We start from the raw sequence: 25,547 nt of genomic DNA, 5'->3' as shown, positions 1-25,547 counted from the left end.
TCTTTCTCTTTCATTTTTACTCACATTGTTTTTAGAATGGGGAAGCTTCTACTTAACCTTTTGTACACTGTGTGAGTTGCTACTGTGACGCTATGTGTTAAGTCATGCAGCAACATTTCCCCTTCAAATTCTGTCTTGATCTGATATCCATGCCAGTTCAGCAGTGAACATAGAGACAACATGATGCAGATTACACTTAAATTACAGACTTTCTGTAAACTCACACACACACCCCAGCAATTGAGATAATTTTCACTTCCACAGGCTGGTTGGCCATGATAGGTTTTGCTTCTTAGAAAGAGGATGTTGTTTAAATAACGCCTTTGTGTTCAAGATGGAAATGAATAAGATGAAACTTCACCATCAAAAACACTGCAGAGGGCTGTACTTACATTCAGTAGCCTACAACAATGTATGGTTATTTGACACTTTGGTGCACAAGAGCCTCAAACATATTGATTTTTATCTATATATAAAATATGATGTGATTTTGTTTACACATAAAGGCGCTTAAACATTAGCCTGGTAAGACCATCCTGATCACATGACCTCACATTCTGTTTCGCTCCACGGATCAGTCTGGACTTCTAGCCGCCCACATCGATTTCCTGAAATTACAATGTAACCGGGCCAATCAGGGACTGCGTCGTAGTTGATGACGTGAAATACAGGCCGCCGCTGGCAAAACAGTAATGGCGTCTCCCGAAGCAACGAGTGGTAACGTTAATGTTAGCAGAGTAAACACAGCCATAAGTGCAGTTATTGCAGAAATAGCAACAATCAATAACAACAATTAAACAAGAACAAGAGTATGCACTAGCAGCGTTTCTCGGTGGAAAAGACGTTTTGTTCTGCTGATTGGCTGAAGGAGTTTGTCTGTCAAGGCAAGTACTCCCGCCCACTGAAATCGATGTGGGCGGCTAGAAGTGAGACTGATCTGTGAAGTGAAACAGAATGTGAGGTCACGTGATCAGGATGGTCTTACCAGGCTAGTTAAACAAGAAATGGCATGTGGATAGTTTGTTGCCAAACGCTGGGTAAGTTAAGTGAACAATGTGCTTCCAGGTGTTGCCAACCGACTACAAAGGTGCTTTCCACAAGACTCACCTCTCACCACACAGCACATTGATCAAAGTCTTTCCTACTGGAGGACCGGTTTATCTTGACAGTTATTGTCAATCACTTCAGTCGCTCATGAAGAAGAGCCAACAACAACTTTTAACAGACAAAGCAGAGCATTGTTTCCTGTTCTTAACACACACACACACACACAGAAACATACCAATCTCTCAGGCACTAGTGTTTGATGCTAGTGAGTTTCACTTCTCAATGACACAGGAAGCCAAACCCATATAAATCATTGCCAGACGAGCAGCCTGCTCTCACACCAGGGACTCACAACGAACAAACTACAGGACCTGACTGTCAACTTGGTAAATAGACTTCATCCTATCTCAGATATATTAAATAATGTTACTGAAGAGGCTTATTAAACAAATCAAATCACTTTTTCATACTAAAATCTAAATGAAAAAGCCACAGAAGTTTAGTTCACTGATTATGGCTGTATTCATGCTGAAATGTACTGAATATGAAACAGATGTGAAAGCAGCTGCTTCTACCACAGGAAACCCTGCAGAATGCTTCCATCCCTGGTAATAGTGCTCATCCTCACCACCTTTACTTGTGGAGAAAACCCTGCAATACAAGTCATGCTGACCAACAAAGGACTTCAGTACGGTAAGGCAATATGAAATTCTCTAAGATGCAAGTGTGGTCAAATGTAAGTCCAGTAATAATTACCTTGTGGGATATTAGATTGGTTTGGAGCAGAATACTTCTATTAAAACCAAAGTTACCAAATATGTAATGCCTAATTATATGGAAATGTGTATAGAATTATGCACAAGACATCTAGGCAAGTCAAGGCAAGGCAAGGCAAAGCAAGTCAATGCATGGCAAGGCAAGGCAGCTTTATTTGTATAGCACATTTCATACACTGGGGCAATTCAAAGTGCTTTACAGAGTAATAAAAAAACAAAAGATAAAAGATTTAAAAAGTAAACTAGTGCAGTTCAAATCAAGTGAAATAGAAAGATAAAAAGAACACAACAAATATTACCACTTTTAGATGCACATTGTGAGTGAACCCATATGTTTTTCTTGAATCTTATCCCCTGTCCTTCCTGATTCTACTCTTGATCTGATATTTACATCAGATCTCATTGCCTAAGGCAGACGAGAATCATAGATTCTCCTCTTGGTCCAGATTTTTTCCATTTGATTTAATGGTGCAGGCATTAAAAAGGCATCTTGGGTTTTAATATTTCACTCAATATAAATGTGATATAGCTTCAATGAAGCGTTGGAGCAAGCAGATACAGAAAATGTATGTGACATTGTCGTAAAATGGTTTGAAGCTACTTTAAGGGGGAAATGGGGGTTCAAGGGGTTAAAGAGGTGTGTCTCTTTGTAGCATACATAACAAATTCTGAATGCAGAGCCGAACCAGAAAGACATCATTCATTCTCTCCGTGTGCTGTGAATCCCAGGGAAGCATTTAGGTGCAGGATGGATTCAAGACAAGTTGGGGAATATAACATTCCCTGACATCAGCGGTGGAATCCACATCAGCATCTTCGGCACCATACACTACACATTTACTGGGTAGGATTACACTTACTCACTAATCACTAATCACTAATCACTTAATCACTAGAGAGACACTCATAGATCTATAGGTTTGATTTTAGCATCTAAACTAAAACTTTTTAAGTTCCTATTCCAGTTTAAGCTCAAGTTTCACCTGCCCTTTATACACTGCTTGGGTGTCATATGGAGAAGTAAAAGTACCTTTCAAGCTCAGGTCCTGATAGTTTCATTGATTCCTGCTCTTTCAGACTTTATCTGTGTCAGTGTTTTGATATATTTAGAGTGCTTACATGTATCTGCACCTGTCTTTGCTCTCCCCAATTTTTCTTTCAAGCGTCACCATAGTCCAGTGTGATCTCCCAGAGCCGTCTGTTCAGTTCTATACGGACGTCACAGGATTCAAGACTTCTGTCTCAGGCCTTAGCATTGCACTAACTGGCAAGTGGAGGACAGACTATGGGTTTATGTGAGTTCAAAAAATTATCTGAAATTCTGCCCTAAATTTGAGCTCCTTGTTCTTGAAACCAGTGTCAAATCAGCTTTTTCCATTTTGGCTGAAGACAAATCTTCATGGCATCTAGCATTCATTGTGCTACTACTGTATGATATTAGAACTTATTGGCTGTACTTAGAATAGACCTAAAGCCTGCACATGATGGTGATGTGATGGTGACTTTGACCTAACAGAGATACACACATTGGCTGGAAATGTTGAAAATTAAAGGTATGTAAATGGAGTGCCTAGGGTGCAGACGGTACTCTTTACATTATGAGGAAGTGACATTCAGAGGCCACAAGGGCATTTGTGTTCTCAGCTGATCTAGGGTCTGTTAGATAGGGAAATGGTTCCTAGACGTGTGTCCACATAGCTGTAACTCTACCTGTAGCCTATACTCTTATATGGAATTTCAGCATTGGCCATGCTGTTGATTTAATAATATTGCACATGTGATATGTTATTTTTGGATATATGCACACTATTAGTCTACACTGAAACGGTATTATAAGGTACCACCCATTAAAACTCTAATTTGGGCAACAGTTCACAAGGCAGAACTGTGTTTTTAATCTATACTTTGCAAGTGATAAATCACATTAGCTCATACATCATATAACTGCTAGGCCTAAGTAAATTTAAATTAATTTTAATTGCTGTAAAATGAACTGTGAACTGCAACTTGCCATATAGCCTCCTGAACCAACTGCTTTCAATTAGGTTAGTTAGCTAGCTAACATTAGCAAACACTGGACTCAGGTTTATATTTACCCTGGTCATTCAGTTTCTATCTAACTTTATATATTTACATTTTTTTCGCTAATGCTTCGGCTCTGATTAGCTAAGTCAGCATTTATTGTGTTTTGTTTTATTAGGATCCCCATTAGCTGCCAAATGAATGAGCTAGTGTTAGTAGATTACATTGAAACTACCTTGACTACCTTGACAACCGTAGGAATGTAAACAAGGAAGTGTATCTAGGGATAAGATAAAATAGCCTACTACTTACGTGATTGAAATGCATTTAGAATTTGTTAAGCATTAGATATAATAGTAATACAGCTTCTAAGTAGAGAATGTAAATGCATGGTTTCTAAATATTTAGAAACCTGTAAAGGAGAGGGAAATAAAGCCACCAATTATATTTAATGTTACCTGACTGCTGTAGTAGGCTACTATAAATACAGTGTTAGTGTTACTTACAGAAGATATTGCACATATATTGCCAAATTAGATTTCACCAGCCTAATGATATGTGCGTTGATTTGTATTTCTATTTGCAGACATGATGGGGGATCATTCAACCTGGCGATATTTAATGTGGATGTGACCTCTGCAGTTGAGCTGGGGAAGGATGCTGATGGGCGTCTGTCCGTCACCAGCGCCAGCTGCACTGCTGAAGTTGGAGACGTTAGGATAGACTTCCATGGTGGGGCCAGGTACAGTAGGAGAGAGAGAGAGAGAGAGAGAGAGAGAGAGAGAATTTCTTTCCATAGAAATCACATTGATGTCAACATACAGACCCTGCACTCTCTCTTGTCACTAGTTGGATCTTCCAGCCTTTTGTGGACCATTTCAAGGGGCGTATCAGAGGACAAATAGAAGACAAAGTGAGTTTTCCTCGTTGTGTTTGTCACATATATCATTGGTCTCAGATCTATCCTTTATGACCTTCAGATTATTCTCAGATGGAAAATGCTCAGTGTAAAGTATGCAGTATGTTCAACTTCCTGATATCAGCCTGTTCACAGTATGTTTCCTCTCTAGATCTGCCCAGCTGTAGAGCAGTATATTGGAGAATTCGAGCACCAGCTACAGGCCATGAACGGTATTGCAGCAGTAAATAGACCATATACATAAAACAAACTCAGTCTACAGATTTCTCTTCTATTCTTGATTCTGTTATATTCTACAGTTTCTTTCCCGGTGAATCAGGCTGTGGCTGTGGACATCCCTCTCACCAACTTGCCTTTAGTGGCTGCTTCAAGTCTGAGTCTGGGCCTTAAGGTGAAAATGCATTTTCTTCACACAGATTTCTGGAGCTGCTTTGACTCTAGGGCGTGAGCCCATTTCAGACTTCTTTCCATCTCTGTGGATAAAATTAACAGAAATGCACACAAATATTTGCATCATCTGTCTGCAACATACTCTGTCAATCCATGTGACATACATGGGAATATGTACAGAAAGGATAGCTGATGAGAAAACCAAATTCTATTGTGATTCCTAGTTTGCCAAACCAGACAGTAAAACAAATTTTGAATGAAGGGTCCTGCCAGAACCAGCAAATAGGAATAACAACAAACAAAAGTTTGGGGGTTCTGTGATTGATTGCACTCAGACTTGATTGTGATTGTTAATTTGTAACTGTTCCATTAAAGGGAGAATTCTACAGTATCAAAAGTCATGCGGACCCTCCCTTTAAGGCCCAGAATTTCACACTGCCTGAGCAGCCAGGCTACATGCTGTCACTGGGCCTGTCTGAATTCACAGCGAACTCTGCCTCCTACGCATACTTCTCCGCTGGACTGCTTCAGGCCCTCATCGACGACAGCATGGTAAGTGTGGCTGAAAGGACAGAGGTAGAGAAAGACAGAAAGAAAGCAAGAAAAAAGAACATTCAAGTGTGGTTTGATTAAGGTCTTTGACAGCCTTTTCATCAGAAAAATCCATCCACCCATTCCTTCAGTCTAGGTATCAATCCATTTCTCCCAACACACTGCAGGTATCTGTGTAAAAGAAATGTAATTTTGTTTTCATCCATGTCAGATACCTCCCAGCTCTCCTGTCCACCTCAACACCACCTCAATGGGACCTTTCATTCCTCAGGTAAGACCTTCTCTATCTTTCAGGTTCAGACTTGGAAAACATTTGACTCATTACATGAGATGCATTACATCAGCTCCTCAAACTAAAAAAAGGATTGAATCTTAGGGTCCATATATTCTCCCCAGGAAAAACATTTTGGAAAACTGCATTTAAAATCTAGTTTTTGGTTGATTTTAAACAGTTAACTCGATGACAACTTTTAGTTATGTATTCATATAAAAAATGCTTATTCTACAGCTGCACTCAGTGTCAGACACTCTAGACAGCAGAAATGTGAAACATTACCTGGGCTGGGCTTGCTCACTCCAGACCCCAACCACATGGTGTGAAAGTATCCCTTTCAACCCTTATAAAAGTCCCAAATTCAAAATAGTTAATTATTATCTCTAGCTCTTGTTGGATTTCATTTCGACTTATAATACAATCCTTTGGAAATGTTTTTTTCAAACTAAAATGGGCAGTTGGAAACCCAGAGAGAAAAGGGCAAAGGAAAACTGACTCTTCTGAACTGTATCACAGTCTTGGCATGATTGTTGCATTTCACACACAAACACAGCAGGTATTTTTCTTTTTTTTTATCACTCTACAAAATTAAAGAAAAATGAAAACTGCAAAATAAGAATATATAAATCCAGAGAATTCTCAGTGCAGCAGAATACCAATGTGATTTATGTATTATGGGTTTAACTGCAATAAAATAAGTTTTGCAGGGGAAGGCATCTCCTCCATTCACACTTCCATTCATAAAATTCACCCTGTGCGCTCTGTCTGTGTTTCTGTCGCCTCTCACCATCCACGCTCCATCGTGAGCCTGTCTACAGAGATCTGCCTGCACAGAGTGTGGGATAAATTCGAGTTAGTAGTCAGAGCGGGCCAGTTATTTTACGTGAGCCAGCTTTGAAGACCGGCTTTGGGTGCATGGAGGTACATGCCGGGACACAAATCAAACTCACCTGTCGCTGCTTGTAGTCCAGGGGCCAACAGTGATATTTTCACAAATTGGTACCACCCAAGGTGGCCGAACAATTTTGGTATTTTTGTCTCTAGTTTATATTTTGGTATGATAACCCTGCCTATCTTGTAGCTTAATGATAGTTATCACTCGGCGGAGGCGTTTGGAGTACAATCCCAGTGTACCACATCCAATGGATCATGGATGGAAGATTCATGGGGATCTGGCCATTGAGTGGATGCGAGGTACACCTGCACCAGAGGCTGTGTTGGACCTGCTATCCTGCTCATGTGTACGATCATGCAAATTACCAGACTGCCCATGCCTTGGAAAATCAATGCATTTGTGAAAATATCAGTATTGGCCCCTGGACTAATTTAATTGAACTGAATTTTCCTTTACAAAAGTCATTACACTACAAGGCTGGAGAGGTTATCATATATTCACGTTTTCATATTGACCCTATTAACATTCTGGTACCACTAATGTTTGGCCACCTTCGGAGGTACCAAAATCTGGATTGGGGGGCTCTGCCAATCTGTCATCGTGTAGTTTAAGTCCAACGTGCAACTCGGTTCTTTCTATTTAACACAGGCTACTTAACTGGTTCCACTGAAACGTGTCTTTTCGCCTGTCTTCCTGGTGTGGACTCAGTATTTTATTCGGGGCAGAGGTTCACTGTCACCGAGGCTTGAACATGAACTTTATGCTTCATCTTCAGCTGAAGGGCAGTCAGTCTACTCACTGCGCCGCTATTAGGCTCATTAAGCTATAAACTATCTTAGCTAAGAAATGATGATATATTCACAAAGCACCTGTATACTTAAACCCAGTAACTACCTGCTGTTCAACAGATTACAAAACATGGGATTGGAATTTTGCATTATTAGAAGTATTTGAGAATCTATGAATACACCAATATGTATTCACATTGATGTTCTCATAATAGGCTATTCCAAATTTGGGAACCAACCAGCTTACTAAAACTACTGAATTTACTGAAACAACTGTTTCTGTTTAGTCGGGTAAGGCCATCTTATAACCTTTGTTAGATGTCTTCCCCTCTCTCTTGCCCCCAGTTTTGCTATCCCTCTTCATTGTATACTGTCTATAAACACATGCTCTGAATGTCATAAATCACATGGACAAAATCTCACTTTCAAATGTTCCTCTGCAGCTTCCCAAGCTGTTCCCAGATCTGCTGATGAAACTGCAGGTTTATGCCAGGGAGGCTCCGGTGTTCTCCTTCCAGCCTGGTGCTGTTAAACTGGGCTTCCTGGCCACCGTCAAGGCCTTCGCCGTCCAGCCCAACGCTACTCTGACCCCACTGTTCAAACTCAATGCTGTGAGTACCTGTGTTTTCGGGGTAAAAGCCCACAGTGAAGCAGGGTTGGGGCCATTCATGAATTGACCTGAGAATGCATGATAAATTCCAATTCAATTCCTGGAGCTGGGGTGTGAATGTGAATGTGACCCAGCTGTAAGGAAACAGAACTGGAATGGAATTGGAATGGAAGCAAACAGAATTGAATTCCATGAAATTCCATGAAATTCCACTTCTAAGAGTGGAAACATTCAAACATTATGAATCAAATAAAAGACAGATAAACAAACCAAATACATTCAATCATAATGTATGTATTATGATTACATGTTATGCATCAAATACCACCTGAAAGGAACCTTTAACATTTTATGATATTCAGTATTGATAATATATAACACTGTGTGTAATCTCAGATATGTGGTAAGAAAAAAACAAAAAAAACATGGAATTTCACAGAATTTCATTGAATTAAATTCAACTTACTGAAATTCCAATTCAATTCCAATTCATATTCATTCATGAATTGACCCCCAACCCTGTGTTGTTTTTAAAACTCTGTTTAACTAAGCAAGTTGTCCACAACAGCAGCTGGAGTTTGAGAGTATTTGTAGGAGGAAGGAGATTTATATAAATGTATATAAATACATTCACACCATGTAGTTGCCCAGTACAGCCAGTGCAACAACACTGAGTAGCTCTGCTGTAATGGTTCATGTGATCATACAGAGAGGACAGCAGACTGGATCAAACAGTGCAAGTCCCTCTCTCTTCCCTCTTACAGGACTCTGCATTCAGTGGGAAGGTGTTGGTTGACAGTGGACGACTCAAGGGCTCCGTGGCAATGGACAAGTGAGCATCATCAGGTTTTCTGTTTTGTCACTTATGTTTTTACTGGGAATTGTATCGTACAAATGTTAACAATGAACACTGAACAGCGTGGGGTAGGCCTATAAATTTCATAGATATCTAATGCACTGTTCTACATTTCAACCATTTTTTAAATTCATATCAAGAGTTGGAGAGTCCTCTTTGTTTGCGATGTAGATAGTTCATTTGTCCCATTTTATATGGAATACATCCTCCTTCGTCCTTAGGATAAATGTACATTTTTCCCAAAGCAAATATTTCCCCTACAATCTCCATCCATTGTTCAAGACCAGAGGCTTCAGCTTTGTATCAGTTTCCCCTGATTGCTTTTTAAAAAAAAATCTTACAAAGGTACCAGTCACATTTTAATACCACATCCTCTGATATTGCACCAAGGTTTAGTACCTTACAATCATTGGGGATTTCAGCTCAGCATATCTTAAGCCAGCATTATCAGGTTTTCGGTCCAATTCAAATGAACCAAGCTTGAGTTCACGAGGTCAAAGGTCAAAGTCAAAGTAATGGTACCGCTTTCCCTCAAACACAGTTTCACCTTGACACTGGCATCAAGTGAAGTGGGAACGTTTCAGACCGCTGCTTTGGAAAACCTTGTGAAGACGGGGATAAAGATGGGAGTCTTGTCAAAACTGAACGGTGAGTCTTAGTCATGTTGTCTGTCTGGTTCGTTCATGTGAAGTTTTCGCTTCACATGAACCGGTTTCTATACTTCAGTCAGAAGAGCAGAGTCTCTCACCATCTTTCTGTCACAGGCTGAAAACTCATCTCGTCAATCAGTACCTCTCTATTTATTGATTGCTCTAAAATAAATCCCTTTTATCTCCTTCACTCTTATTCCATTTGTTTTCTTGGCACTTTGCTCTTACATGATCATTCTATAGTATATATATTTGGACTCCTTACTATTGGTGATGTAGGAATTTTAGTTTATTTTACTGCTGCACTCATCGGAAGTTGCTCTGGATAAGAGCTGAATGTCTGAAATTTAAAATGTTTCCTGTTTTACCGAAATACAAACCTGCCCAGTATCCTCATCGTTCAAACCAGCAGCAGACAAAATATTATTTCCTTCACAATCGAAGCGTAATATACTGTACTGAACTAACATACTGTGGATATATAAACAGGGTGTATGGTCTCTGTGCTTTGTGTACCCTGTCCTTCACCTGACCTGTACTTGTCTGTTGTAGAAAAACTGGCCGAGGGCTTTGTTTTACCCAGAATGCACTACGCACAGCTGGTCAACGCTGTACTGAAGGTGGAGGAGGTCTGTATCTCTCTTTCTGAGTCTCCCTCCCTCTCTCTCTCTCTCTCTCTCTTACATACATATGTGATTTTATTGTGCGTGTTTTTTCTAAGCCTACAGCTCTGAAAGAAGGCACGGCCATTTTGAAATTCTGATTTTACAACTGTGCACATACTGTATCTACTCCTGTTCAAAGACAACAAGAACAGCTCTGTTTTGAATACACACAGAAAACTGTACATTCAGCAGAAAGAATGGAGTGCTCAAGAGACAACACACACTAATGTTAGGCTTTAGGGGGGAAATTTGCAGTGGTGGAAAGAGTACTAGGATGTCCTACTCAGGTAGAAGTACTGTTACTTTGCTGATATTTTACTTAAGTACTGGTGTAAAAATCTACTTAAGTGAAAGTAAAAAGTAGCTCATTTAAAATGCCCTCAGAGTAAAAATTACTGAGTTACTTTTTAGAAAAGATATGATCTTTCCCATGCAATTCTACAAGGAAAAGAGGACAGCCTTAAAACTAGATTCTTTTAATTGGAAAAATTGGAAATTACAAACTAAAGTGCCCTAATTAGAGTAGTAGTGAAGTACAATACTTAAGTAAAAGTAAAATTACTGACTTATGACCTTACTCAAAAAAAGTACAAGTACACAGAAAATCTACTCAATTAGAGTAATGTGAGTAAATGTAATTAGTTACTTCCACCCTTGGAAATTTGAATTAACGGTAGGGAATTTTCTGCAGCCTCACTGTCTTCATTATTCCTAACAGGGATTTGTAGCTGTCTGGTCGGACGCGGAGGTTTGGCCGACAGAGAGCGGCTTCAACTGACAGGCTCACTGGACTCTTCTCTCCCACTCCGGTTCATCACTCAACATGGATGCTTGCTATTCAGCCCAGTTCAGATTCCTATGCAGCAGCGTTTCTTAAACTTTGGGCCGGAAACCAAACTGGATTAGGGATTATGTTTCTGCTTGGAGCCCACATGACAAAATGTGGAAGAAATTACCACATATTGTATCACATATCCTATCCTTGCTATAATTTGTGGCAATTTCTCAAACATTTTTCAATTTGTCAAACATACTAGTGTGTCTCTGTGAGTTTTGGTTGGAAGATGAAGCTCAATCTACCCAGTTTGGGTCCTGGGCTGTAAAAGATTAAGAACCGTTGCTATTAACCATGTTTGATCAAACCTATATACACCTAATTTACCTAGCAACTACCTTACATCGAATCAATAGAGTGAGTGGTAAAACCTGCACTGCAACTACATGCTGCTTAACAAGTGAAGATGTGATATATAGGTTATTATATATATAGTAATATTACCCTAATAACACACCCTACACCCCAAAATCATCAAGATTTACTGACAGAACCTGGGATATCAAAGTGAAGATACCAAGGAAAGTAAAAGTACTTAAAAAAAATATATATATATTAAATAATATATTAAAATCTCATAATAGCCTTAAGATGAAATATGATTAGCCTCAGTGAGCATACTTGTATGATGAATGAATACTTGTATTAACTTCATTAGTCTGTTAACAGAATTTTCTGCCTTTACAAAAATGTCTTGAATTTCTACTCCATTTTGATGGAAAATAAACCTATATTTTGTTGCACAAGAAAATGTGTATGTTTCAGTTTTACTCTTGTGTAGGAGGTAATATCGCATGAGGACTGAAGTTCACGACTTCTATTGACTTGCAAACACAGAGAAAGAGATGAATGAGCCGTTTCAGGAACATGTATCATGTGTCAAGTCTAATGACACGACTGAGGCTATGCCAAATTTAGGAAACACTGTAAAACAAATGTATAGTTTGAACTTGAAACTTGAACTAATGAAAATGTTTTTTAAAATATTAACACTTGTCTATGTGAACATAGACAAACAACACTGTTTGGACACTGAACACATGGAATGAGATGGACATTCCTCATCCGCATTTGGACTTTCATCCAAATGGCAAAAGTCACTCGGGCTTCGACCTCAGCAGAACTTCTTCACACAACACTCCAACACACCAGATTCATGAAACAATGACATCTCTTTATTTTGAAATCATTTCAGTGTGTGCACTCTTTTTTTTTTTTATTCCGTTACATTATGACATTCTTGGAATGTGTGTAACGCCACCAAAATATAAATATATAGCTATGTACAGCCACTGTTTTCAAATTGTTCCGCATAGAAAAGCACCACACTTCATTCATGAAACAAGAGACTGCTTGGTTACTGGCCGGCTGAGCGGGCGGCTGGGTGGCAGACCAGAATATGTCCCACAACATCAGCCGAACCCCGGCAACGCATGATGTGCTGGAACAACAGTTACTTATGAACAAGCTTTAAAAAAGGAGCTTAGTTGAATTGGAAGCAGGTTTGTAAAAGACTGATTATCGGACATGGACATACAGGCATCTGCCAAGATGTTAATGAGGACTTTGCAAAGTAATGAACTTCAGCAGATCCATGACAGCCAAGCAAGTCACTAACTGTACAGTATCTTACAAGTCTTTTGTGTTGCCGAGCTCCAGTCTGGGTCTTCTAACACTGAAAAATGGCTTTTGTTGTACCAGAAATCCCCTTCTTGTAAACTTGTTGAACTTTGTTGAACTCCTTATTAAAGCTTCTATGACGGAGAAGGGAAGGAAGAAAAAAAAGACTGCAGTATATTCTCTAGCCTACAGCTCAATATGATTTTTGTGAAAGTGGGCAACAGGGGGAGTGAACCAAGGTCAAAACTGTAGTACCTGGATGGCATCTATGGGATAAGCAAGGGAAATGTAGTATAAAAACTGCACTGCTGCTTGTAAAACGTCACAAGCTAAAAACTTTTTAAAAAGGAGTAAAGATGAACTAACAACCTTTGTAACTGTTCTACCATATAAATACCATCTACTGACAGTATGAAACAAAAACAAAATGGGCAGAGCATACAAGGAGGGTATGTTCAGGATCACAAATGGACAAGTTTGAAAAGTGCTTTGGGTAATAAATTGTTATTTCTATTCTTGCTTCCTGGCCATCTTGAAACGGGCATTTCATTTTGAGATCCTGAACAACCCCGGTTGTGGAGCTCTTCCTATGACGATGTTGAACATTCACAACACATCCGTACTGTGGTGAACGCCAACACGCCGCTCAGAGCTCGTATTCGCGGTTTGCAGTTCTGCGCCATTCAAAGAGGAGTCCTTTCTGTCACGTAAGTGTATTGTAAGTACGCGTATTGACAATGAGTTAAAGTAACATTCAAGTATGCACATTCTATACACCGCATCACAAGTGTAAGGGAACAGACAAAACATCCATCTTCCCAATGAGGGAACTGTTCCTTCAAATACAGGTTGCTCGGTAATTGGCCTTACTAGATAGTGGAGCAATACATCTGGGTCAAATAGTCATAGATATACTTTCATTTGCATTTCTTACAGCTTGTCTGGAGTGAAAGGTGGGTGGGGTTTGGACTTTAACGATATTCTGGTCGGTTCTACTGTGTAAAGTGAGATCAGCCAATCCAGAAAAATTAACTGAATCCATGATTTCAGATGATGATTTGACCCAACTGTTCCACCTTTAGACTGCGGTCTATGTAACACTGTCTCATATTTCACTTGTTCAATAGCTCACTGCAGACTAGGAACTGATGAAAAGAGAACATTACAGAAATATAAGTCACAGATGAGGAGGGGTAAGAGAAGGAAAAAGAAAAACTAGATGACATTATGTGGAGGCACAGTGTGATTTTAAAAAAAAGAAAAGAGCGTTAACATCACAAGACTAATTCTCGTGAGCTTCAAGTGCAGTCCAATTCAACCCTGTTAGATTTTTTTTTTTTTAAACTGTCATCAGCTCAACACTCCCTGTCTCTGCCTCCAGCGCTGTAACCCGGTGCTGAGTGTCGCCACCAGGGGGCAGGCAGCTGAGGAAGGGGGAAAGCCAGTTCTTGTGACACAAAAAAAAAAACATAAGTAGGGCCAAAATACGGGGGTGGCATTAGGCTGTGCTGGCGGATGAGATGGGTTCCCCTTTGAGGGGAAAATGTCTGAAAGATCCATCGTTTCAAGATGGCGGAAGTAGAAGTAGGAAGGAGGGAGGGCGATCATTTGTCTGCCACAGCTGCTGCCATGGGAACGCGCATGGTGCCGCGAGCCGTCGCCGCCAACTCCTCGATTTCTGTGTTTAATCTTCTGATGACCCACTCCATCGCCTCGCGACCCTGAGACAGACAGAGGAGGAGAAGGAGTCCAGTGTTACTTATATGCCTGTTTGTAGCATAACACAATATTACTCCACACTGAACGAGTAACAGGCGTAATGCTATGATAATAATAATAATTTGTACTGCACTTTTCATTCACAGTGAATCTCACGAGTGCTACAGAGTTAAAAACAAAACATAAAACAAAAACGAAAAGATGACAAGTGACAGATGCCAGGGGAGAGGAAATGTAAATTTAAGGTCATGTTACCTTGCTGGCGTTGACAGAGATGGTCTTGGCCATGAGGCCCTCGAGGTAGCTGCTCAGACTGATGCCTTTTACAGTGATCAAAGCCTCCTGGGTCAGCACCGTCCTGACCAAACAAAAATCACACATCATAAATAAAAGTCACTTAACAGCTAACTACGCTAGAGTTGTTCTAGAACCAGTACTTTATATTGTAGCATCTCACATTGTTACCCTATCATCATACGATTAAATGAGAGGATCATTAAAGTTTCAACTAATCATGTAATCTAATCTATCATCAGTTTGCATAAATTTGACACTACTAAACATAAATCCTTGTGAGAACTTGTTGAAAAATAGAAGACCATGCTTAAAGGATAAGGCTGGTGTTTTTTAATGCATTGCTTACTGTCAACAAATCCTATGAAAATAACTAGAAATATATGACCTATGGGAAACATTTTTTGTAGTTTTAATCCCCTCCCTAGTCAATTACCATCAATGGCTATTTGATAGAAAGATATTTTAACAAGTTTGATAGTCTATCACATTTTATTGTTCAGTTTCAAGCTTTTCTTCCCTCTTTGTTCCCCCACAATGATATCCTTTTACAATCAAAACCATTATAAAAGTCTTGGTATCTATTGTATTAGCTAGTGAACACTTGAGCAATGATGAATGGTTTCATAAAAAAGTATGTGCAAACCCCTAGTTCAAGAAAATAGATATTCAACACTGTGAATGACCGTTGGTATTTAAGAAGAAAAAAAAATCAAGTATATCAGTTACTTTTCAGGATCCTGCGGGTGCGGCTTGTACGTCAACTTCTCGTCTACAGATACCATGTTAGTGAAGGAGATCTGGAAGAACAAAATAAGGTATGAATTAGTGTTTTGACATCACATTTTAGGCATTTAGCATTTACAATGAATGCAATGGAAAAATAAGCTTCAATTCCTAAATCACCAATGTTACAAGCAACTAGTAAGGACTGCAGGGTCAGAGCCATTCTGCCCTGACAATAATCCTGTGAACCTAGATGGTCATGTAAGAGAACAAGTACTAGGAAAAGAAATAAACCCAAGCAGGGAGGTAACTTCAAGATAAAAGTACATTAGATCAAGTAGACAAGGAAGATATGAGAAAGGGGATGTGATTCGGGAAGAGAGGGAGATGTGCAGTACTTCTTGAAGAGATGAGTTTTCATCATACGACAGAAGATGGATAATAATCTTCGGCACATCTCTGGTTCACACTAAGAGGTCTGGAAAAAATCTTAGGGGCGGAGCTGAAGGTTGCAATTTTGAAATTCAGAGTTCACTTCCTTGGTTGTTCCTACTAAGTAAACAAGTGAGCACCAGTGCAGAGCTCCACCCAAGCAAAATCTGACTGGTTTGAATTTTGACAATAGCTCACAGCATTTCCACCTGTTTTGTTACAACTAGACCCTTTGGCATGGGCTGAAAGTGTATCTACACAAAATTAGAAGGAGGACGACTCTGCTGTTCAGACTGAAGACTGAAGAGGGATGTCACTTCATGTCAGCATCAATCAGTTATGGCCCTTAAAGATATTGTGCTTAATAGCAATGATCAAAGTCAGTCCAACTCACATTTGTAGATTTCAACTCGAAGGTCTTCTCTTTGGGGTCGACCACTGAATGTTCCTGGACATAAGTGCATGTTCTTGTTGCGCCAATGATCTGTGGGGAAAAGGAGAGAACTCAGGTTTGGTCCAAAAAAAACCGACAACAACAAAAATATCCTCCCTGCAGTTCAGCAACGTCTTTCATCATCTAACTTACAGACTTGGCCATGGAGGGCAGCCCCCACTCTGTGCTGAGCAGTCTGGTGCTGTGTAACCGTCCGGCCGTGTCCACGCTTCTGTTCAGCACATCCACGCCAAACACACTGGGGTTCATGGGGTTGGGGTACTTCTGCATTGCCGCATTGGTCACCGTCTCCCATGGATGGCTGTTAAAACCAATATTGGCGTTAGGAGGAGCAGGCCTATGATCATGTAACATCAGACATCAACTGTAACCTAAAACAGGTGTCTTGTCTAGCTATTGATAAAACCATTGGTAGGAGCTGTACAGTATATTGAACATGAATGTCTTCGTCATCAACAATGACAACAACCATAAATGATGCGTGTAAAAATGCCTGTATTAGCATATTATACACTCATATCTTCCCACTTAGTCTTCAACAATAATAGTCTTGTTTACCAACAATATCATCAAGAAACATGGACACTGAGATTTTAAATGGATGATCACAACATGGACACAAGAAACAAACCTATGACCTTCCAGGCACGGGACAGTCTCTTTAGGCACAACCCTCGCTCTGCTTACTAGCCAAATTTGGCCCATGTAGGCTATGAGTTGCTGTGAGTGGTGATGCATTGCTATTCGTACACAAATGTGTAATACATGGCCCAATTTAAAGACGGTTCTGGATTTTGCTTTCCATAACCTGACATATACGCTGTCTTTAATGTTTAGGCTATGTTCAATTAGCATGGACATTATTAATTGCTTCAGTAACTGATCCTATGCTGGGCTCACCAGTTCAGTAAACCAGAAGGTGCTTCAACCTGACCTTGACGGTATGTTCTAGTGTCAATGCCTTGTAAGATTATTGTATCAGGTTTTCTGAACCTACCAATAAGACAAAATGTATCGTTTAAACTTTTGACCATTGTGTAACATGGAAAGCTCTGGACATCAGGGTGTTTATGTCCATCCAGTCTATTTTCTATACTGGACGCCCCTTCGGCACAGTGCTGAGTGTAAACAGGGATTTATCTACTAGCTTAACTTCACCAAAAACACAGCTGTGACCACAGCGGCTGGACGCTACATGTTACTATCAGTGCTGCTGAATACTTATGATTTACTGTTAAACAAATATCTAATACAGAAGTAAAGCGGGATCATTGTAATCCTACACAGACCGTGCCTGACAGCCGACGGGCCGTTACGTAATGATCACGGTATATAATGTGAAATTCAATGAAGGAGGTTCCTCCCGTGATTCAGACACGGGACACGTGAATTCACGTGAATTCCGTTACTTTCTGTTGCCATGTAACACGATAAAAACATCTTATTACTTATTAAAATAATTGAGTACTGGGCTAATGTTAGCAACTGTAGCTTCTGATAGCCGCTGTTAGCCTTCTTTGGCTAGCGGCAAGCTAAAGTTAGCTAACGTTAACTAAAACAGTTTACTGTCAATGCTCGTTGTACATAAAGAGACTGTTGGGTGCGTTTAATAAAAAAAAATTAAAGAAGTCCAAGAAAAATAACTGGCACTATAATTAACATTTTCTAAATTTAGTCTGACGTTAACGATGAAGCGTCAGGTGACATTGTTACCTAACTCTTTGTGCTAACAGTACCGTTACCTAACTGTAAGCTACGGAAGAAGGCTAGTTAGCTACGCCAAACCGTTTTAGAACAAAAACTGGTCCAAACAAACGCTCTCAGTTATGTCAAAGATACATAAGAATGAGACATTTCCTTACACCACAGACTGTAAACCACTCACTTGAATATGTGCTCTGACGCCCAGATCTTCATGTTTTACAGGCCTTTCTGTCAGGGCTTGGGAGCCGGCGACTTATGACAGCGTGACCGCGGCTTGGAAGGAAGGAGGGAGTGAAGGAGAAAAGCTTTCAGTGATGCCTCGACAGCTAAACTCCTCCTGGTGGCAGAAATATGAAATGCGTGCAGTATAGATCAGGACGGGGACTAAAAGCATCTGTGTTTTTTTCTGAGTTATAAAATAATCCCGAAAATAAAAGACAGACATTGTGCACGTACAGGACATACACACACTCGAATTATGATAATAACTGATGACTATTATGAAAAGTAGAAAGGTGGGTGTGAGCTGTCAACGAAGAGAGGCAGGACAACTGACTGTCAATCATGAACCAGAACTATTCTTACTGGCTGGAAAAAGCCCCAGCGTTACCGAGCGTAGCTCTTATGACGTAATCGCGCACATATCCGACCTGTCCTTGAAGCCACAACACAGCCAAGATGGTCGCATACTGGAGACAGGCAGGCCTAAGGTAAAAAATATCTATATAAGTACCTTTGTGGTCTATATTGATCGTAATATCTTTGATTTGAACGAGTTATCATTTGGACTGAATGGCTTTTAAAGAGCTTTGCTGTCATGCAATTCATTAAATCCTCCAGAAAGCTCTGCACCAAGCATGCTAGCATTAGTTAGCTTTCCAGTCCATGCGTGTATGGCGCTAATAACTAACCGACATTTAATGTGACAGGCTGTAAGGATAGGGTGTCCTTCATTTGTAAGCGAAGGAGTAGTGGTGTTTTTCACAGCAGATTTCAGTGTTTTTTGTGTTAGTTCGTTTCTGTCCTTTAGCATGTCGCTAACGACTCGGTGCTCTTGTCTGTCCTCTCCGCAGCTACATCCGCTTCTCCGCTATCTGCGCCAGCGCGGTGCGCGCTGCGATGAAGCCGCAGTTCAAAGCCGAGGCAGTGCGGGCCGCAGAGAGCAGCGTCAAAGTCCTCAAACCCAAACCAGCCGCATGTAAGTTAAATGAATGAGAAGCGTAGTTACCATCTAGTTAATGTTAATAACATGGTCTGTCGTCATGAACGCATTATTCACATCATTACGGATCCATACAGTTTGTCTGTCCGGACAAGGTCGCTTCGTCGGTGAACTTGGGCAATGTTAATCCTAGCTGGTGAAGATAAAACATGCATTTTAGCAAGTCGGTTGTTAGATCATATCTTTGAGCTGTCACATGCAGACTAAAAGTTGTAACATACTACAGCCATCTGCAACATTAACCTGGGATCAAGGAACAGTTGCTGACAAACTGGTGCAAGGAGCCACAGTAGACCTGAATTTACTGATGTTAATAATATGTTCCCTCTAAGCCTGTGCTGTCCAGTCCTGTGCCATGGAGCAGTCTACAGGTTTCCATTCCAACCAAACACTACAGCAGCTGATATCATTGATTAACAGCTTCAACTAGATAGGAGGAACTAATTGGTGAAATTGGCCTGAGTAGCGTTTGGTTGGAAAGAAAACTACTTTAAGTACATTTTTGTGTGATGCAGGCGCCCTTACAGGAAGCCCTCCCCTTTTTATAGAATTAGTACAGTACTCTACATAGTAAATCTAGATTTTGTTTTATTCATAATAATTTGCTCATATGTCCTAAGATTCAGCATGAAGTCTGTATTTGTCACCCAAACATATTGCAAGTCAAAATGATCAGATCAGTGAGGTTGCTCTGTATTCACAGGATTAAATGACATCACCTCGCCATGGCACACCACATATTGGAAGATCAATGGTTGTGTAATCAAACATGTAAAATCCATGGTAATGAGAATACTATTAATACTTTCTGCCCCTCTGTTCTCCTTCCAGGATGTGAACCCATGGTGTAGATAGTTTGTTTCCCGGAGTTACGAGGTCCTGTCACCGTCCCGCCCGGCACACCGTGTTGTGATTGGATGAAAAGGAAGAATGGATGACATCAAGAAGATCTGTTAAGAGACTGGGGACCTATAAATGAATTGCTGTTTTTTCCCTTTTCATTTGTAATTAAAACTGTATTAAAGATATGGAAATTGGAACTACATTGTGTTTGATGGTATACTTGCCTTATTTTTATTTATTTACAGCATTGCAGAGTAAGACACTTTAAAGCTTAGTTGGTCATTAAGGATTTTTATTTTGATATAAATTAAACCGTTCACTAGGCTACATACACACGTACAGAAAAATGGTATTTACAGAGGTAAATGTGTGTGGATCCATGAGTAATATCAAGGGTTTCTAGAAATGTAATGGGAGGTTTCTTTCAAGAATCCAAATAAGACAGAGGGGTATTTTGTGTATAATATACATTTGTAAAAACCTGAATCAAAAACCATAATTAGAAATGCATGCGTTGTACAGTGAAGAGAAAATTGCATAATGTTTAGTGAAGGAGAACTACAGGCACTTCATTCTTTAAACTGCAGTCTGTAGATTTTTTTGGTGGGTATTGATTAATTGCGTTCTTAATTATTGTAAAATACTTCTTCTCTGTCCATCATATATTCAGCAAATATGAGGGAGAGTCCTTGCAGGAAACTGACATTCATTTTGTTTTTAGTAAGAAATTAAACAGAGCATGGAGAGTGAGCAAATCAACTGTAAAATGAACTTTAGATGAGCGTTGTCAAGTTAAGATTGAAAACTGAAAGAAATGTGAATGAATGAGATGATTTATTGATCCCCTTAAGGATATTCTCTTTCTGCCTGCCCTGTCCAGGGAGGTCAGAGGTCAGCTACTGTGTAGACAGCGCCACCTAGATGAAAAACCACTAGACCAACCTGCTACCCCATTTGCCTTTCAGAACTGCAGTTAAAGTTTCAATTGCAGTTTTCAATTTGAAATGACGGAACTAAAAGTGAATTATTGTAATAATAATAATATAATAAACTTTATTTATAGAGCACTTTTCAAAACCAAGGAATAAAACATAGTGCAAAATTAAAAACTGAAGGTAAAGAGACAAAAAGACAAACAATAATAATAATAAATGACAATAAATAAATCACAATCTTATAGAAAATTAAAAATTCTATAATGAATGAGGCAACTGGGCTAAAATCAGACCAGGATTAAAGGTAAGCTTTTCGACAAAATTATGTTTTCAAGAAGTGATTTAAAAGATGCCCCCGACTCTACTGCAGTGAATTCTATTTGATTTAATACTCCCATGTTGAGTTCATCGTTCAGTTCTCATTGGGAGAGATGCGGTCCGCAGCCCGACCCTAGCTGTCCTTCTTCTCTCTGGTCATCTTGATCATGGTCTCCGGCGAGCGGTAGAGGAAGATGAGTTTCTCGAACAGCGTCTCCTCCAGCTCCATCTCTCCCGTCTCCCGGACGACGAAGATGTCGGTGCAGAGCTTCAGGACGCGGTCGACGCACGGCAGCTCCTCGAACATGATGGACCTGGAGATCCCGTTGAAGAACTCCCGCACGAACTTCCCTATGACCAGCACCACCGACATGTACAGGCCCACGATGCTGCGGTGGAGCACGGAGGGGTTAAAACGTGTGTGTGTGAGAGAGAGAGAGAGAGAGAGAGAGAGAGAGAGAGAGAGAGAGAGAATTAGTTTCCCCTACCACTGAATAGGTGGGGAGGGTCACTGGTACACGCGTGTGTGTGTGTTTTCTTAGAGTCAAGGAAATGTACATTAAAGGACAAATTAAAAAAACAACACAGAAAGTAAATAAGAGAATGCAGTTAGACATTAACTTTCAGATAAAACATGGTAACGCTTTACAATAAGGGTCACTAAGTTAAGGTGTAGTTAACTAACCCTTAATTAACAGTTAACTAATGTGTCTGGTAATCATTTACTAATGGTGTTCATGTTAACTAAGGTATTAATTTATACATTATCTAAGAGTCATCTTTATAAACTATTAAATAATGTATAAATTAATACCTTAGTTAACATGAACACCATTAGTAAATTACACATTAGTTAACTGTTGATTAACTTATTAAGCATTAACTAACCCTTAACTTAGTGACCCTTATTGTAAACTGTTACCTAAAACATCATGGCAAGGTTTTCCCAAAAATCACCTTACATCATGACAATACACTCACCGGCCACTTTATGGGGTACACCTACTCGTTAACCCAAATAGCCCGCTCCTCCAAACTCAATAAAGCATGCAGACATGGTGAAGTGATTTAGTGTTTTTGTTTGACCAAACATTAGAATGGGCAAGATGTGTGATCTAAGCGTCTTTGTTCAGCATCTCAGAAACAGCTGCCCTCCTGGGGTTTTCTCACACTACAGTCTCTAGAGTTTACACAGAAAGGTGCGATGAACAAAAAACATCCAGTGAGCAGCCGTTCTGTGGCTGAAAACACCTTGTTAATGAGAGAGGCCAGAGGAGAGTGGGCAGACTCTTTACAACAGTGGTGTGCAGAACGGCATCTCACCACACACAAGTTGTTGTCTCTTATGATAAAGGCCATAGCAACAGATGTCCCTAATAAAGTGGCCGGTGAGCATATTTGTTAAATAGTCAATTAAAGGAACCTGGTATGTGTGGTAGTCAGTGGTGGAAGAAGTACTCAGATCTTTTACTTAAGTAAAAGTACAAATACCACAGTATAAAAATACTCTGTTACAAGTAAAAGTCCTGCATTCAAAATGTTACTTAAGTAAAAGTACAAAAGTATTAGCATCAAAATGTACTTAAAGCAACAAAACTAAAATACTCATTATGCAGAATGGCCCATTTCAGAATAATACAGTATATATTATATTATTGACCTATAATTATTGATGCATTAATGTGTAAGCATCACTTTAATGTTGCATCTGGAAAGGTGGGGCTGATTTCCACTATTATTCCACTATTAGTTGATTATATTTTGTATTAATAATCTGAATCTGCAAAGTAACTACTAACTTAAGTTATCAAATAAAGGTAGTGGAGTAAAAAGTGCAATATTTCCCTCTGAAATATAGTGGAGTAGAAGTATAAAGTAGCATAAAATGGTAATACTCAAGTAAAGTACAAGTACCTCAAAATTGTACTTAAGTACAGTATTCGAGTAAATGTACTTAGTTACTTTCCACCTCTGGTGGTAGTAAATTTTAATACAAAGAGCGGCCTCAGAGAAACCAAGTTTATATTCAGGAGAATTCCCTGACAGTCAAAATGTGACCCACCCGTGTCCAGCCAGGAACCCCAGGCTGGAGGGACTGACTTTATCGTTGAACACCACCATCTCTATACTGTGGCAGCTGCGGTCGGGGAGGGCGGGACCCGGGGGACACTCCTCCACCACCCACCACTGGTCCGTGTCTTCCTCTCGCTCCCCATTGGTCTGCTGAAGTTTGACTGACAAGTGCCTGAAGAGAGCCAGCTCCTGGACATCCTCTGCATGGGGGGGGGGGGGGGGGGGGGGGGGGCGTTTTGAGATATTAAGAGTGGAGGTAGAAGTACACATCAACCAAAATAGACTTGATTGAAGACTTGCTTAACCAAAACACTGAACTTAGAGGAAAAAGTAGCACATCCAAAAATAAAAGTAGTGTAGCAGAGTACTTGAATTTACTACTCCTCTAAGTTCAATGTTTTGAAATATGGATTTGTATATTTGAAATAATGAAAATAGTGCTCATCGAAATACTAGCGATATTGAATAGTTAATTTGTGCTATAGCCACATTTGTTGATTATTATCGAACATGAGATTTCCTATTGTTCCTTATGTATAATACATTCCATTTAGTTGAAATGCTCCTTTATGTTTACCCTTGACGTCACTGTCATCAGACTCAGTTGGAGTGAGAAAGTCCATGGAGCAGCACAGTTTTTCGATCGAGACAAATGATTGGCAATTGATGAATCTTGTTATTTTGTTTTTCACTAAATGTTCTAAATGGAGTTGCTGGTCTCTGGAGGTTTATTCACTTTATTCAGACTCACTGCTTTTTTGCACGGACTTCAACTCAGTCGCTGCACATTTTGAAACACTGAAGGAATGCTGCTACTACATCTAAAGGGATTGATCGTTCTGATCAGCTGGTTGAGCATCATTCTTCCTGACCCGGCTCTCCCCGCTGCCCCCAAACTAGTCCTGATACACGCAGATAAAGAACGAGAAAATACGCCATAGGTTTTGATTTACACAAGATCACACATACAACTAAGCTGCAGCGTTTAGATATGGCAATTTTATACCAATTCTACATGGGGAAAATACTATTTGTCATTGGCAAGATAGATCCCTTCAGATATTACAGGTACAATGCAGTTATCATTAATTAAACAATCATCTGGTATTTGTGATCAATCTAAACATCAATAAAAGGTAACGAACCAACTTTCATCCTGGTTGCCATCTTGGACTCCGGGCCTTTGGGACCTCTGATGAACTTCGGCAGCAGAGAAGGAATAATCCTACAGGACAGAAAAACACCATGGAGGCTTAATTCAGATTGGACAAATTATTTGGTCGTGTTGCGTGTGAATGTGCCGCGTGTTGCAAATGTGTGGAGAAATTAATGATTAGTTTAAATTTAACAAGTGGAATGCCTGGAAATCATAATTTCCCATGACTTTTCTCAATTACGGGAGGCATTTTATAATTTCTGCTCATAAAACTCTCAAATCACCTCTGGTGTTGGGCTTTAACACAAGGAATGCCTTATTTACTTTTATTTCTATCAACAGACTGAATATTAAGGCTACACCAAGACATTCAATCTCAAATAATATCTCCAGTATTGTTATACTAATGAAAGATTTTTGTATGCTTTCATATTAGTATGTTTGTTTAATTTACTTTGCCTAAAGAAGATGTAAGTGAGTAAAGTTTATTTATTTATAGAGCACTTTTCACAGCGCAAACTCACAAAGTTATTTGTTTATTTGTTTATTTGTTAGGATCCCCATTAGCTTTGCCCTAAAGCACAGCTAGTCTTCCTGGGGTCCACATTTAAAAACATACATTAAACATTACAATCAACACAAATAGTGCTTCACAAGAGTAAAATAGTTGAAATAAAACCAGAAAATAGTAAAAAAAAAAAAAAAAAAGAAACATTAAGACATAAAAACACAATAATAAGACCAGAAAACAGTAAAACAAAACAGTAAGACA

General features: G+C 39.6%; 4 protein-coding genes across 6 annotated transcripts; 2 read left to right on the top strand and 2 right to left on the bottom strand.

Annotated features, from left to right (window-relative positions):
- Window positions 1-1,307: 1,307 nt before the first annotated feature.
- bpifcl (BPI fold containing family C, like) lies at window positions 1,308-12,017 on the top strand. 2 transcript variants are annotated; one of them, XM_071530136.1, is made up of 15 exons: window positions 1,308-1,433; window positions 1,628-1,740; window positions 2,553-2,667; window positions 2,987-3,118; window positions 4,432-4,587; window positions 4,695-4,758; window positions 4,916-4,976; window positions 5,064-5,155; window positions 5,530-5,706; window positions 5,918-5,977; window positions 8,107-8,274; window positions 9,038-9,105; window positions 9,671-9,777; window positions 10,332-10,408; window positions 11,163-12,017. In XM_071530136.1, the coding sequence occupies exons 2-15, from the start codon at window positions 1,641-1,643 to the stop codon at window positions 11,220-11,222; spliced, it is 1,437 nt and encodes a 478-aa protein (XP_071386237.1). In that variant the 5' UTR covers window positions 1,308-1,433; window positions 1,628-1,640; the 3' UTR covers window positions 11,223-12,017. The 2 variants fall into 2 exon arrangements, with proteins under 2 accessions (XP_071386237.1, XP_071386238.1); XM_071530137.1 differs by having other exon boundaries at window positions 1,321-1,433; window positions 1,601-1,740.
- A 434-nt stretch (window positions 12,018-12,451) lies between these two features.
- LOC139653168 (PRELI domain containing protein 3B-like) lies at window positions 12,452-18,505 on the bottom strand. Of its 2 annotated transcripts, XM_071530133.1 has the most exons (6): window positions 18,410-18,505; window positions 16,657-16,825; window positions 16,465-16,554; window positions 15,642-15,712; window positions 14,874-14,976; window positions 12,452-14,620 (listed from the first exon to the last, which is right to left on the bottom strand). In XM_071530133.1, the coding sequence occupies exons 1-6, from the start codon at window positions 18,439-18,441 to the stop codon at window positions 14,504-14,506; spliced, it is 582 nt and encodes a 193-aa protein (XP_071386234.1). In that variant the 5' UTR covers window positions 18,442-18,505; the 3' UTR covers window positions 12,452-14,503. The 2 variants fall into 2 exon arrangements, with proteins under 2 accessions (XP_071386234.1, XP_071386235.1); XM_071530134.1 differs by lacking the exon at window positions 16,465-16,554.
- A 364-nt stretch (window positions 18,506-18,869) lies between these two features.
- On the top strand, window positions 18,870-20,495 carry atp5f1e (ATP synthase F1 subunit epsilon). The gene is made up of 3 exons (XM_071530145.1): window positions 18,870-18,938; window positions 19,302-19,426; window positions 20,282-20,495. Coding segments are annotated over exons 1-3 (159 nt in total). The 5' UTR covers window positions 18,870-18,906; the 3' UTR covers window positions 20,284-20,495.
- Window positions 20,496-21,679: 1,184 nt separating this feature from the next.
- On the bottom strand, window positions 21,680-24,844 carry LOC139653163 (piezo-type mechanosensitive ion channel component 1; the record flags this gene model as incomplete). The annotated part of the gene is made up of 3 exons (XM_071530129.1): window positions 21,680-21,935; window positions 23,609-23,819; window positions 24,765-24,844. Coding segments are annotated over 3 exons (547 nt in total), but the record flags the coding sequence as incomplete, so codon positions are not given.
- Window positions 24,845-25,547: the final 703 nt, after the last annotated feature.

This window comes from Centroberyx affinis, unplaced genomic scaffold, assembly GCF_046629955.1.
Source record: "Centroberyx affinis isolate AG114_WGS23_722 - 3 ecotype Tasmania unplaced genomic scaffold, CSIRO-AGI_Caff_v1 ptg001883l_1, whole genome shotgun sequence".
Taxonomy (NCBI): Eukaryota; Metazoa; Chordata; class Actinopteri; order Beryciformes; family Berycidae; genus Centroberyx; species Centroberyx affinis.
This window is presented reverse-complemented; position numbering and strand designations above follow the sequence as displayed.

Excerpts from the sequence above, each read along its gene's own strand:
- LOC139653168 (XM_071530133.1), bottom strand. The coding sequence starts at position 18,441 with ATGAAGATCTGGGCGTCAGAGCACATATTCAA. Across the intron at positions 14,977-15,641 it reads CACCCGCAGGATCCTGAAAA|GACGGTGCTGACCCAGGAGG; the intron begins GTAACTGATATA and ends TTGTTTGGTCAG. Across the intron at positions 14,621-14,873 it reads TCTCTGTCAACGCCAGCAAG|GGTCGCGAGGCGATGGAGTG; the intron begins GTAACATGACCT and ends TGTCTGTCTCAG.
- bpifcl (XM_071530136.1), top strand. The coding sequence starts at position 1,641 with ATGCTTCCATCCCTGGTAATAGTGCTCATCCTCACCACCTTTACTTGT. Across the intron at positions 5,156-5,529 it reads GTCTGAGTCTGGGCCTTAAG|GGAGAATTCTACAGTATCAA; the intron begins GTGAAAATGCAT and ends GTTCCATTAAAG. Across the intron at positions 5,707-5,917 it reads CCCTCATCGACGACAGCATG|ATACCTCCCAGCTCTCCTGT; the intron begins GTAAGTGTGGCT and ends CATCCATGTCAG.
- atp5f1e (XM_071530145.1), top strand. The coding sequence starts at position 18,907 with ATGGTCGCATACTGGAGACAGGCAGGCCTAAG. Across the intron at positions 18,939-19,301 it reads TGGAGACAGGCAGGCCTAAG|CTACATCCGCTTCTCCGCTA; the intron begins GTAAAAAATATC and ends TCCTCTCCGCAG.